General features: G+C 58.3%; 1 protein-coding gene across 4 annotated transcripts in view; it reads left to right on the top strand.

The window, feature by feature from the left end:
- The window catches only part of esr2a (estrogen receptor 2a), a 342,469-nt gene that overhangs the window by 99,631 nt on the left and 229,291 nt on the right, over positions 1-13,547 (top strand). For all 4 annotated transcript variants that reach the window (XM_072568010.1, XM_072568009.1, XM_072568012.1 and 1 more), the window contains exon 2: positions 4,245-4,736. In XM_072568010.1, the coding sequence (XP_072424111.1) occupies positions 4,245-4,736 (492 nt within the window). The remainder of the gene's footprint in view (positions 1-4,244; positions 4,737-13,547) is intronic.

Below are 13,547 nucleotides of genomic sequence, written 5' to 3'. Positions count from 1 at the left end.
ATGGGTTGGTACCTGGGACTTCGATGTTGTGGCCATTTCAGAGACATGGGTACAGTAGGGACAGGAATGGTTGTTGCAGGTTCTGGGGTTTAGACATTTCAGTAAGAAGGCTGGAACACCAGGGTGGCACGGTGGCTCAGTGGTTGGCTCTGCTGCCTCACAACGCCAGGGACCCGGGTTCAATTCCCGCCTCAGGCGACTGTCTGTGTGGAGTTTGCATGTTCTCCCCGTGTCTGCGTGGGTTTCCTCCAGGTGCTCCGGTTTCCTCCCACAGTCCAGAGATGTGCAGGTTTGGTGACTTGGTCATGGGAAATTGCCCGTAGTGTTAGGTGCATTAGACAGAGGGAAAGTATGGGAATGGGTCTGTGTGGGTTACTCTTCAGAGGGTTGGTGTGGACTTGATGGGCCGAAGGGCCTGTTTCTATTCTGTAAGGTTTCTAATTTAAGCTAACAGAGGAAATGGTAAATAAGTGGCATTGTTAGTCAAGGTCAGTATTACAGTGACAGAAAGGGCATTGAGGTAGTATGGGCTGAGGTTAGAAACAGGAAAGGAGAGGTCACCCTGTTGGGAGTTTTCTATAGGCCTCTGAATAGTTCCAGAGATGTAGAGGAAAGGATAGCAAAGATGACTCTGGATAGGAGCGAGAGTGACAAGTTATAGGGGACTTTATAAATATTGACTGAAAATACTATTGTTCAAGCACTTTAGATGGGTCAGTTGTTGTCCAATGTGTGCAGGAGGATTTCCTGACACAGTATGTAGACAGGCCTACAAGGGGAAAGGCCACATTAGATTTGGTACTGAACCAACCAGGTGTTAGATTTGGAGGGAGGTGAGCACTTCGGTGATAGTGACCACAATTCAATTATGTTTACTTTAGCGATGGAAAGGGATAGGTATATACCGCAAGGCAAGAGTTATAGCTGGGGAAAGGCAATTACGATGTGATTAGGTAAGATTTAGGATGTATAGGATGTTGAAGGAAACTGCAGGGGATGGGCACACTTGAAATGTGGAGCTTATTCAAGGAACAGGTACTGTGGCTCCTTGATAAGTATGTACCGGTCAAAGAGGAAGAGGGAACCATGGTTTACTAAGGAATTTGAATCTCTTGTCAAGAGGGAGAGGAATGCTTATGTTAGGATGAGACATGAAGACTCAGTTAGGGCACTTGAGAGTTACAGGTTGGTCAGGAAGGACCTAAAGAGAGAGCTAAGAGTCAGGAGGGGACATGAGAAGTCTTTGGCGGATAGGATCAAGGAAAACCCTGAGGCTTTGTATAGGTATGTCAGGAATAAAGGGATGACTAGGGTAAGATTAGGGCCAATCAGGGACACTAGTGGGAAGTTGTGCGTGGAGTCTGGTGAGATAGGGGAGGCGCTAAACGAATACTTTTCATCAGTATTCACACAGGAAAATGACAATGTTGTCGGGGGAATACTGAGATACAGGCTACTAGACTAGATGGGATTGAGGTTCACAAGGAAGCGGTGTAGCAATTCTGGAAAGTATGAAAACAGATAAGTCTCCTGGGCCGGATGGGATTTATCCCAGGATTCTCTGAGAAGCCAGGAATGAGATTGCAGAGCCTTTGGCTTTGATCTTTATATCATCATTGTCTACAGGAATAGTGCCAGAAGACTGGAGGGTAGCAAATGTGGTTCCCTTGTTCAAGAAGGGGAGTAGAGACAACCCTGGTAATTACAGACCAGTGAGTCTTACTTCGGTTGTGGGTAAAGTGTGGAAAAGGTTATAAGAGAGAGGATTTATAATCATCTAGAGAGGAATAAGTTGATTAGGGATAGTCAACACAGTTTGGTGAAAGGTAGGTCTGCCTCACAAACCTTATTGAGTTCTTTGAGGTGGTGACTAAACAGGTAGATGAGGGTAAAACAGTTGATGTGGTGTATCTGGATTTCAGTAAGGGGTTTGTAAGGTTCCCCATGGTAGGCTATTGCACAAAATACAGAGGCGTGGGACTGAGGGTGATTTAGCGGTTTGGATCAGAAATTGGCCGGTGGAAAGAAGACAGAGGGTGGTGGTTGATGGGAAATGTTCATCGTGGAGTTCAATTACTAGTGGTGTACCGCAAGGATCTGTTTTGGGGCCACTGCTGTTTGTCATTTTTATAAATGACCTGGATGAGGGCGTAAAAGGATGGGTTAGTAAGTTTGCGGATGGCACTAGAGTTTGCGGTGGAGTTGTGGACAGTGCCGAAGGATGTTACAGGTTACAGAGAGACATAGGTAAGCTGCAGAGCTGGGCTGAGAGGTAGCAAATGGAGTTTAATGTGGAAAAGTGTGAGGTGATTCACTTTGGAAGGAGTAACAGGAATACAGAATACTGGACTAACGGTAAGATTCTTGGTAGGGATGATGAGCAGAGAGATCTCAGTGTCCATGTACATAGATCCCTGAAAGTTGCCATCCAGGTTGATAGACTTGTTAAGAAGACATACGGTGTGTTAGCTTTTATTGGTGGAGGGATTGAGTTTTGGAGCCATGAGGTAATTTTGTAACTGTACAAAACCCTGATGCAGCCGCATTTGGAGTATTGTGTACAGTTCTGGTCTCCACATTATAGGAAGGATGTGGAGCATTGGAAAGGGTGCAGAGGAGATTTACTAGGATGTTGCCTGATATGGAGGGAAGGTCTTATGAGGAAAGGCTGAGGGACTTGAGGCTGTTTTTGTTAGAGAGAAGAAGGTTGAGAGGTGACTTAATAGAGACATATAAGATAATCAAAGGGTTAGATCGGGTGGACAGGGAGAGCCTTTTTCCTCGGATGGTGATGGCTAGCACGAGGGGACATAGCTTTAAATTGAGGGGTGATAGATATAGGATAGATGTCAGAGATAGTTTCTTTACTCAGAGAGTAGCCTGCAACAGTAATAGACTCGGCAACTTTACGGGTATTTAAATGGTCATTGGATATACATATGGACAAGAATGGAATAGTATAGGATAGATGGGCTTTAGATTGGTTTCACAGTGTGTTGCAACATTGTGACATGGTGGCTCAGTGGTTAGCACTGCTGCCTCCTAGCCCCAGGGACCCAGGTTCAATTCCCACCTCTGTGTGGAGTTTGCACATTCTCCCCGTGTCTGCGTGGGTTTCCTCCGAGTGCTCTGGTTCCCTCCCACAGTCCAAAGATGTGCAGGTTAGGTGAATTGGCCATGCTAAATTGCCCATAGTGTTAGGTGCGTTAGTCGGAGATGAGTAAAAGATAGAGGAATGGGTCTGGGTTACTCTTTGGAGGGTCAGTGTGGACTTGTTGGGCCGAAAGGCCTGTTTCCATATTGTAGGGATTCTAAGCTAATCGGTAGGGAATCCAGTCGAGGGCTGAGGGGCCTGTCCTGTGCTGTAAAGGTCATATGCTATGGTTGCAAGAATAAGAAACATCAGTGATGAGGATTGTCTGAAGAATATAGAGTGCAGAGCAGATGGCTGAGATGAATGGGCAGGACAGAGTAGATCAGGAGAAACAGTTCCTGGTTTGTCAAAGGAACAAAACCGAGAGGAGGTAGAATTAATGTGATTTGCAAACAAAGTAACTGCAACATCAGAAAAAAAACATCCTCACACAGCGAGTAGTTTGGGTGTGGAATGTACTGCCTGGAAATGTAGTAGAGGCAGGTTCAACCAAGACATTCGAGAGGGGCATTGGATGGTTCTTGGGATAGAAATGGTGTGCAGGGATATTGGAGGGGGTTGCAGGAGGTTGGCACAAGGGGATAGGACTGCAGAGTGGCCTCATTCCACATTGTGATAATTCCGCAATTCCCTTGTGGCTCAGTCCTGAATCTTAGTGAACTCAACATTCATTTGGGAGTACACCTCTCTGGGGTAGAGGCCCAGTGTGACTCACAAGCCTCCAGCTGTGCGCTGTCACCATAACAAAGCCAGACTTTGTTCCTTTGAGGGATGTGGGTGTCACTGACAAGACCAGTATTTGTTGTCCATCCCTAATTGAGTGGCTGACTTGGCCATTTCAGAGGGCAGGTTCAGAGCTGGCCATGTTGCTGTCGGTGTGGAGGCCTACATAGGCCGGACCAGGTCAGGACGGTGGATTGCCCTCCGGACTGTTATGTTTGATATCACGGTCTTGCTCCATGTTGACAATATGCAGGCCCCCACCCAAGCTCTTGTCCAGCTCTTGTCTTGTGGTTTGTCCTGTTGGTGGTCTTTACTTTCCGAACTAACCCGCTATATTGTTCTCCCTCGTCCTGTTCCTTGTTCCCAGTGAGAAGACACAGTGGTTTTATGAACGGAGATCTCCGAACAAGTTCTTTCTCCGAGGGACCTGTCCATCCAACATGGCCGCCTCAGGGATGAAGGAGTGCTCGCAGATGCCTGAGTTACAGGAGCTCCGAGCTGGGCCAATGGAAGGCCACGTGAAAAACGCCTCGTCTGTTGGACCCCCCCACCCTCAGGCCCCGTATGGGAACTCTCTGCCGAGCTTGGCTGAACATGGCCCCGTCTGCATTCCTTCACCAAACGAATACCCGACACTGGCCTTCTACAGTCCCTCCATCCTGGGGTACAGTATGCCCAGTGATGCCAGTGGACCAGATGGGGCCATTGTCAGGCAGAGCCTGAGTCCATCGATGTACTGGTCATCAGCCGGCCATGTTTCTCCCATCTCCATCCACTGCCAGCAGCCAATCATGTACACTGAGCCACCCAAGAGTCCTTGGGATGACCTGAGAGTCGGGGAGCAGCATCTGGTCAACAGGTAAGACTGGGCCGTTCCCAATGTCTATCTCACAGCATTCCCCACCCCCCCACACCACCCCACCACGTCTCCCTCAACCCCACCTCCAACCCCACCCCCTCTCCCCATACCCCCACCTCCACCTCAACCCCTCTCCTCACACCCTCTGCCCACCCCCTCTCCCCACCCCCACCCCCACCCAACCTCCCCTCCCCAACCCCACCTCCAACCCCACTCCCTCTCCCCACATCCCCATCTCCACCCCAACCCCTCTCCCCACCACCTCTCTCCGTCCCCACCCCACCCCTCTCTCCAACTCCAACTCCACCCCACCCCCTCTCCCCACCATCACCCCCTCCCACTCCCCACACCCCCACCCTACCCCACCCCCCCTCCCAAACTTCACCTCCAACCCCACCCCCTCTCCCCACCCTTTCTCCCCACCTCGTCCCACCCCTCTCCCCAACCCTACCTCCAACCCCACCCACTCTCCCCATACCCCCAACACCACACCACCCCCTCTCCCCACCCCCTCTCCCCACCCCAACCCAACCCCTCTCCACACCCCACCTCACCCCCTCTCCCCACCACCACCACAACCCCTCTCCCGAACCCCACTCCCACTCCACCCCCCTCCCTACCCCACCACACCTTCTCACCCCCAACCGCATCCCCACCTCACCCCCTCTCTCCACCACCTCTCCCCACCCCCACCCCACCCCCACCCCACCCCCTCTGACCACCCCCACCTCACCCCCTCTCCCCCACCCCAACGCCACCCCCCTCCCCACACCCCCAACCCCACACCCTCTCCCCAGCACCCCACCCCACCCCCTCGACACACACTCCCCACCCCCACCCCAACCCCTCTATCTACCCCTACCACCCCGCCGCTTCCCACCCCCTCTCCTCACCCCACCTCTCCCCCTCTCCCCACCCCACCTCTCCCCCTCTCCCCACACCTCCACCGCCACCCACTCTCCCCACCCCTCATCCCCTCCCCCCTACACACACATCCCCACCCGCGCCCCAGCCCCTCTACCCTACCCCAACTCCCGACTTCAAACCGTCCCATGCCCACCCCACCCTCACCCTAACCCCTCTGCCCAACCCCCACCACCACACCGGCTCTCTCACTCCCCCCATCCCAATGTCCAGTGCAGCCCTCTCTTCCACATTCACAGACCTGTTCTAGCCCCTGGTTTAGCTGGATTTCATGTTTAAAATACACCTCGATCTGTGGCCAGGGCGCTTCCCCAACCCTGACCTCCCCAAATCCAGTCACCTGTTCATATCACACCCCACTCCCAAGTCTCTCTGCCCCTCTTTCACTAATTAGAATCGGCCTATTGGTGAACTGCCTGGGCCTCTCTCCTCCCGCTCAATCCCTCTGTTCTTGCCCCCCCAAACCCCTACCCCTTCATCCCTCCCTCCTCCCACTCTACTCCTTCCTTCTCCCAATCTACAACAGCACCCTCGACCCCACCCCACATCCCCCCCCCACCAACAGCCCCCAACCTCTTCCATCTCTCCTCCCCCCGCTCCTACCCTCCCCTCTCCCCTAAGATGATGATCTCGTAGCTGGACAGGGTGGACAGTGTAACGCTTTGTGGACAGTGTAGGGCCCTGTGGGCAGTGTAGAGTCCTGTGGACAGTGTAGGGCCCTGTGGGCAGTGTAGGGCCCTGTGGACAGTGTAGGGCCCTGTGGACAGTGTAGGGCCCTATGGGCAGTGTAGGGCCCTGTGGGCAGTGTAGGACCCTGTGGGCAGTGTAGGACCCTGTGGGCAGTGTAGGACCCTGTGGGCAGTGTAGGGCCCTGTGGACAGTGTAGGGCCCTGTGGGCAGTGTAGGACCCTGTGGGCAGTGTAGGACCCTGTGGGCAGTGTAGGGCCCTGTGGACAGTGTAGGGCCCTGTGGGCAGTGTAGGGCCCTGTGGACAGTGTAGGGCCCTGTGGACAGTGTAGGGCCCTGTGGGCAGTGTAGGGCCCTATGGACAGTGTAGGGCCCTGTGGACAGTGTAGGGCCCTATGGACAGTGTAGGGCCCTATGGACAGTGTAGGGCCCTGTGGACAGTGTAGGGCCCTGTGGACAGTGTAGGGCCCTGTGGACAGTGTAAGGCCCTGTGGACAGTGTAGGGCCCTGTGGACAGTGTAGGGCCCTGTGGACATTGTAGGGCCCTATGGACAGTGTACGGCCCTGTGGACAGTGTAGGGCCCTGTGAGCAGTGTAGGGCCCTGTGGACATTGTAAGGCCCTATGGACAGTGTAGGCCCCTGTGAGCAGTGTAGGGCCCTGTGGACAGTGTAGGGCCCTGTGGACAGTGTAAGGCCCTATGGACAGTGTAGGGCCCTGTGAGCAGTGTAAGGCCCTGTGGACAGTGTAGGGCCCTGTGGACAGTGTAAGGCCCTGTGGACAGTGTAAGGCCCTATGGACAGTGTAGGGCCCTGTGGACAGTGTAGGGCCCTATGGACAGTGTAGGGCCCTGTGAGCAGTGTAGGGCCCTGTGAGCAGTGTAGGGCCCTGTGAGCAGTGTAGGGCCCTGTGGACAGTGTAAGGCCCTATGGACAGTGTAGGGCCCTGTGGACAGTGTAGGGCCCTGTGGACAGTGTAGGGCCCTGTGGGCAGTGTAGGGCCCTGTGGGCAGTGTAGGGCCCTGTGGGCAGTGTAGGCCCCTGTGGGCAGTGTAGGGCATTGTGGGCAGTGTAGGGCATTGTGGGCAGTGTAGGGCATTGTGGGCAGTGTAGGGCATTGTGGACAGTGTAGGGCCCTGTGGACAGTGTAGGGCCCTGTGAGCAGTGTAGGGCCCTGTGGACAGTGTAGGGCCCTGTGGACAGTGTAGGGCCCTGTGGACAGTGTAGGGCCCTGTGGGCAGTGTAGGGCATTGTGGACAGTGTAGGGCATTGTGGACAGTGTAGGGCATTGTGGACAGTGTAGGGCCCTGTGGACAGTGTAAGGCCCTGTGGACAGTGTAGGGCCCTGTGGACAGTGTAGGGCCCTGTGGACAGTGTAGGGCCCTGTGAGCAGTGTAGGGCCCTGTGAGCAGTGTAGGGCCCTGTGAGCAGTGTAGGGCCCTGTGAGCAGTGTAGGGCCCTGTGGAGAGTGTAAGGCCCTATGGACAGTGTAGGGCCCTGTGGACAGTGTAGGGCCCTGTGGACAGTGTAGGGCCCTGTGGGCAGTGTAGGGCCCTGTGGGCAGTGTAGGCCCCTGTGGGCAGTGTAGGGCATTGTGGGCAGTGTAGGGCATTGTGGACAGTGTAGGGCCCTGTGGACAGTGTAGGGCCCTGTGGACAGCGTAGGGCCCTGTGAGCAGCGTAGGGCCCTGTGGACAGTGTAGGGCGCTGTGGGCAGTGTAGGGCCCTGTGGGCAGTGTAGGGCCCTGTGGGCAGTGTAGGGCATTGTGGACAGTGTAGGGCATTGTGGACAGTGTAGGGCATTGTGGACAGTGTAGGGCCCTGTGGACAGTGTAGGGCCCTGTGAGCAGTGTAGGGCCCTGTGAGCAGTGTAGGGCCCTGTGAGCAGTGTAGGGCCCTGTGGGCAGCGTAAGGCCCTGTGGACAGCGTAGGGCCCTGTGGACAGTGTAGGGCCCTGTGGACAGTGTAAGGCCCTGTGGACAGTGTAGGGGCCTGTGGGCAGCGTAGGGCACTGTGGGCAGCGTAGGGCCCTGTGGGCAGCGTAAGGCCCTGTGGACAGCGTAGGGCCCTGTGGACAGCGTAAGGCCCTGTGGACAGCGTAAGGCGCTGTGGACAGTGTAGGGGCCTGTGGACAGCGTAGGGCCCTGTGGGCAGCGTAGGGCCCTGTGGACAGCGTAGGGCCCTGTGGACAGCGTAGGGCCCTGTGGACAGTGTAGGGCCCTGTGGACAGTGTAGGGGCCTGTGGGCAGTGTAGGGCCCTGTGGGCAGTGTAAGGCCCTGTGGGCAGTGTACGGCCCTGTGGGCAGTGTACGGCCCTGTGGGCAGTGTAGGGCCCTGTGGACAGTGTTGGGCCCTGTGGACAGTGTAAGGCCCTGTGGGCAGTGTAGGGCCCTGTGGACAGTGTTGGGCCATGTGGACAGTGTAGGGCCCTGTGGGCAGTGTCGGGCCCTGTGGACAGTGTGGGGCCTGTGGGCAGTGTAAGGCCCTGTGGACAGTGTAGGGGCCTGTGGGCAGTGTAGGGCCCTGTGGGCAGTGTAAGGCCCTGTGGGCAGTGTCGGGCCCTGTGGGCAGTGTAGGACCCTGTGGGCAGTGTAGGGCCCTGTGGACAGCGTAGGCCCCTGTGGGCAGCGTAGGGCCCTGTGGGCAGTGTAGGGCCCTGTGGACAGCGTAGGCCCCTGTGGGCAGCGTAGGGCCCTGTGGGCAGCGTAGGGCCCTGTGGGCAGTGTAAGGCCCTGTGGGCAGTGTAGGCCCCTGTGGGCAGTGTAGGGCCCTGTGGGCAGTGTAGGGCCCTGTGGACAGTGTAGGCCCCTGTGGGCAGTGTAGGCCCCTGTGGGCAGTGTAGGGCCCTGTGGGCAGTGTAAGGCCCTGTGGACAGTGTCAGGCCCTGTGGACAGTGTAGGGCCCAGTGGGCAATGTAGGGCATTGTGGGCAGTGTAGGGCCCTGTGGGCAGTGTGGGGCCCTGTGGGCAGTGTAGGGGCCTGTGGGCAGTGTAGGGGCCTGTGGGCAGTGTAGGGGCCTGTGGGCAGTGTAGGGGCCTGTGGACAGTGTAGGGCCCTGTGGGCAGTGTAGGGCACTGTGGGCAGTGTAGGACACTGTGGACAGTGTAAGGCGCTGTGAACATTGTAAGGCTCTGTGGGCGGTGTAGGGCCCTGTGGACAATGTAGGACCCTGTGGGCAGTGTAGGGCCCTGTGGGCAGTGTCGGGGCCTGTGGGCAGTGTAGGGCACTGTGGGCAGTGTAGGGCCCTGTGGGCAGTGTAGGGCTCTGTGGACAGTGTAGGACCCTGTGGACAGTGTAGGGCTCTGTGGGCAGTGTAAGGCCCAGTGGACAGTGTAGGGCCCTGTAGACAGTGTAGGCCCCTGTGGACAGCGTAGGGCCCTGTGGACAGCGTAGGGCCCTGTGGACAGCGTAGGGCCCTGTGGACAGCGTCGGACCCTGTGGACAGCGTCGGTCCCTGTGGGCAGTGTAGGGCCTTGTGGACAGCGTCGGACCCTGTGGACAGCGTCGGTCCCTGTGGGCAGTGTAGGGCCTTGTGGGTAGTGTAGGGCCCTGTGGACAGTGTCGGGCCCTGTGGGCAGTGTAGGGCCCTGTGGGCAGTGTAGGGCCCTGTGGGCAGTGTAGGGCCCTGTGGGCAGTGTAGGGCCCTGTGGACAGTGTCGGGCCCTGTGGACAGTGTCGGGCCCTGTGGACAGTGTAGGGCCCAGTGGGCAATGTAGGGCATTGTGGGCAGTGTAGGACCCTGTGGACAGTGTAGGGCCCTGTGGACAGTGTCGGGCCCTGTGAACAGTGCAAGGCCCTCTCGGCAGGGTAGGGCCCTGTGGACAGTGCAAGGCCCTGTGGGCAGTGTAGGGCCCTGTGGGGAGTGAAAGGCCCTATGGACAGTGTAGGGGCCTGTGGGCAGTGTAGGGCCCTGTGGACAGTGTAGGGCCCTGTGGACAGTGTAGGGCCCTGTGGGCAGTGTAGGGCCCTGTGGGCAGTGTAGGGCCCTATGGACAGTGTAGGGCCCTGTGGACAGTGTAGGGCCCTATGGACAGTGTAGGGCCCTATGGACAGTGTAGGGCCCTGTGGACAGTGTAGGGCCCTGTGGACAGTGTAGGGCCCTGTGGACAGTGTAAGGCCCTGTGGACAGTGTAGGGCCCTGTGGACAGTGTAGGGCCCTGTGGACATTGTAGGGCCCTATGGACAGTGTACGGCCCTGTGGACAGTGTAGGGCCCTGTGAGCAGTGTAGGGCCCTGTGGACATTGTAAGGCCCTATGGACAGTGTAGGGCCCTGTGAGCAGTGTAGGGCCCTGTGGACAGTGTAGGGCCCTGTGGACAGTGTAAGGCCCTATGGACAGTGTAGGGCCCTGTGAGCAGTGTAAGGCCCTGTGGACAGTGTAGGGCCCTGTGGACAGTGTAAGACCCTGTGGACAGTGTAAGGCCCTATGGACAGTGTAGGGCCCTGTGGACAGTGTAGGGCCCTATGGACAGTGTAGGGCCCTGTGAGCAGTGTAGGGCCCTGTGAGCAGTGTAGGGCCCTGTGGACAGTGTAAGGCCCTATGGACAGTGTAGGGCCCTGTGGACAGTGTAGGGCCCTGTGGACAGTGTAGGGCCCTGTGGGCAGTGTAGGGCCCTGTGGGCAGTGTAGGCCCCTGTGGGCAGTGTAGGGCATTGTGGGCAGTGTAGGGCATTGTGGGCAGTGTAGGGCATTGTGGACAGTGTAGGGCCCTGTGGACAGTGTAGGGCCCTGTGAGCAGTGTAGGGCCCTGTGGACAGTGTAGGGCCCTGTGGACAGTGTAGGGCCCTGTGGACAGTGTAGGGCCCTGTGGGCAGTGTAGGGCCCTGTGGGCAGTGTAGGGCATTGTGGACAGTGTAGGGCATTGTGGACAGTGTAGGGCCCTGTGGACAGTGTAAGGCCCTGTGGACAGTGTAGGGCCCTGTGGACAGTGTAGGGCCCTGTGGACAGTGTAGGGCCCTGTGAGCAGTGTAGGGCCCTATGGACAGTGTAGGGCCCTGTGAGCAGTGTAGGGCCCTGTGAGCAGTGTAGGGCCCTGTGGAGAGTGTAAGGCCCTATGGACAGTGTAGGGCCCTGTGGACAGTGTAGGGCCCTGTGGACAGTGTAGGGCCCTGTGGACAGTGTAGGGCCCTGTGGGCAGTGTAGGGCCCTGTGGGCAGTGTAGGCCCCTGTGGGCAGTGTAGGCCCCTGTGGGCAGTGTAGGGCATTGTGGGCAGTGTAGGGCATTGTGGACAGTGTAGGGCCCTGTGGACAGTGTAGGGCCCTGTGGACAGCGTAGGGCCCTGTGAGCAGCGTAGGGCCCTGTGGACAGTGTAGGGCGCTGTGGGCAGTGTAGGGCCCTGTGGGCAGTGTAGGGCCCTGTGGGCAGTGTAGGGCCCTGTGGGCAGTGTAGGGCATTGTGGACAGTGTAGGGCATTGTGGACAGTGTAGGGCATTGTGGACAGTGTAGGGCCCTGTGGACAGTGTAGGGCCCTGTGAGCAGTGTAGGGCCCTGTGAGCAGTGTAGGGCCCTGTGAGCAGTGTAGGGCCCTGTGGGCAGCGTAAGGCCCTGTGGACAGCGTAGGGCCCTGTGGACAGTGTAGGGCCCTGTGGACAGTGTAAGGCCCTGTGGACAGTGTAGGGGCCTGTGGGCAGCGTAGGGCACTGTGGGCAGCGTAGGGCCCTGTGGGCAGCGTAAGGCCCTGTGGACAGCGTAGGGCCCTGTGGACAGCGTAAGGCCCTGTGGACAGCGTAAGGCCCTGTGGACAGTGTAGGGGCCTGTGGACAGCGTAGGGCCCTGTGGGCAGCGTAGGGCCCTGTGGACAGCGTAGGGCCCTGTGGACAGCGTAGGGCCCTGTGGACAGTGTAGGGCCCTGTGGACAGTGTAGGGGCCTGTGGGCAGTGTAGGGCCCTGTGGGCAGTGTAAGGCCCTGTGGGCAGTGTACGGCCCTGTGGGCAGTGTACGGCCCTGTGGGCAGTGTAGGGCCCTGTGGACAGTGTTGGGCCCTGTGGACAGTGTAAGGCCCTGTGGGCAGTGTAGGGCCCTGTGGACAGTGTTGGGCCATGTGGACAGTGTAGGGCCCTGTGGGCAGTGTCGGGCCCTGTGGACAGTGTGGGGCCTGTGGGCAGTGTAAGGCCCTGTGGACAGTGTAGGGGCCTGTGGGCAGTGTAGGGCCCTGTGGGCAGTGTAAGGCCCTGTGGGCAGTGTAGGACCCTGTGGGCAGTGTAGGGCCCTGTGGACAGCGTAGGCCCCTGTGGGCAGCGTAGGGCCCTGTGGGCAGCGTAGGGCCCTGTGGACAGCGTAGGCCCCTGTGGGCAGCGTAGGGCCCTGTGGGCAGCGTAGGGCCCTGTGGGCAGTGTAAGGCCCTGTGGGCAGTGTAGGCCCCTGTGGGCAGTGTAGGGCCCTGTGGGCAGTGTAGGGCCCTGTGGACAGTGTAGGGCCCTGTGGACAGTGTAGGCCCCTGTGGGCAGTGTAGGCCCCTGTGGGCAGTGTAGGGCCCTGTGGGCAGTGTAAGGCCCTGTGGACAGTGTCAGGCCCTGTGGACAGTGTAGGGCCCAGTGGGCAATGTAGGGCATTGTGGGCAGTGTAGGGCCCTGTGGGCAGTGTGGGGCCCTGTGGGCAGTGTAGGGGCCTGTGGGCAGTGTAGGGGCCTGTGGGCAGTGTAGGGGCCTGTGGGCAGTGTAGGGGCCTGTGGACAGTGTAGGGCCCTGTGGGCAGTGTAGGGCACTGTGGGCAGTGTAGGACACTGTGGACAGTGTAAGGCGCTGTGAACATTGTAAGGCTCTGTGGGCGGTGTAGGGCCCTGTGGACAATGTAGGACCCTGTGGGCAGTGTAGGGCCCTGTGGGCAGTGTCGGGGCCTGTGGGCAGTGTAGGGCACTGTGGGCAGTGTAGGGCCCTGTGGGCAGTGTAGGGCTCTGTGGACAGTGTAGGACCCTGTGGACAGTGTAGGGCTCTGTGGGCAGTGTAAGGCCCAGTGGACAGTGTAGGGCCCTGTAGACAGTGTAGGCCCCTGTGGACAGCGTAGGGCCCTGTGGACAGCGTAGGGCCCTGTGGACAGCGTAGGGCCCTGTGGACAGCGTCGGACCCTGTGGACAGCGTCGGTCCCTGTGGGCAGTGTAGGGCCTTGTGGACAGCGTCGGACCCTGTGGACAGCGTCGGTCCCTGTGGGCAGTGTAGGGCCTTGTGGGTAGTGTAGGGCCCTGTGGACAGTGTCGGGCCCTGTGGG

The sequence above is a fragment of the Chiloscyllium punctatum genome, chromosome 4, assembly GCF_047496795.1.
Source record: "Chiloscyllium punctatum isolate Juve2018m chromosome 4, sChiPun1.3, whole genome shotgun sequence".
In the NCBI taxonomy this organism is placed as follows: domain Eukaryota; kingdom Metazoa; phylum Chordata; class Chondrichthyes; order Orectolobiformes; family Hemiscylliidae; genus Chiloscyllium; species Chiloscyllium punctatum.
This window is presented reverse-complemented; position numbering and strand designations above follow the sequence as displayed.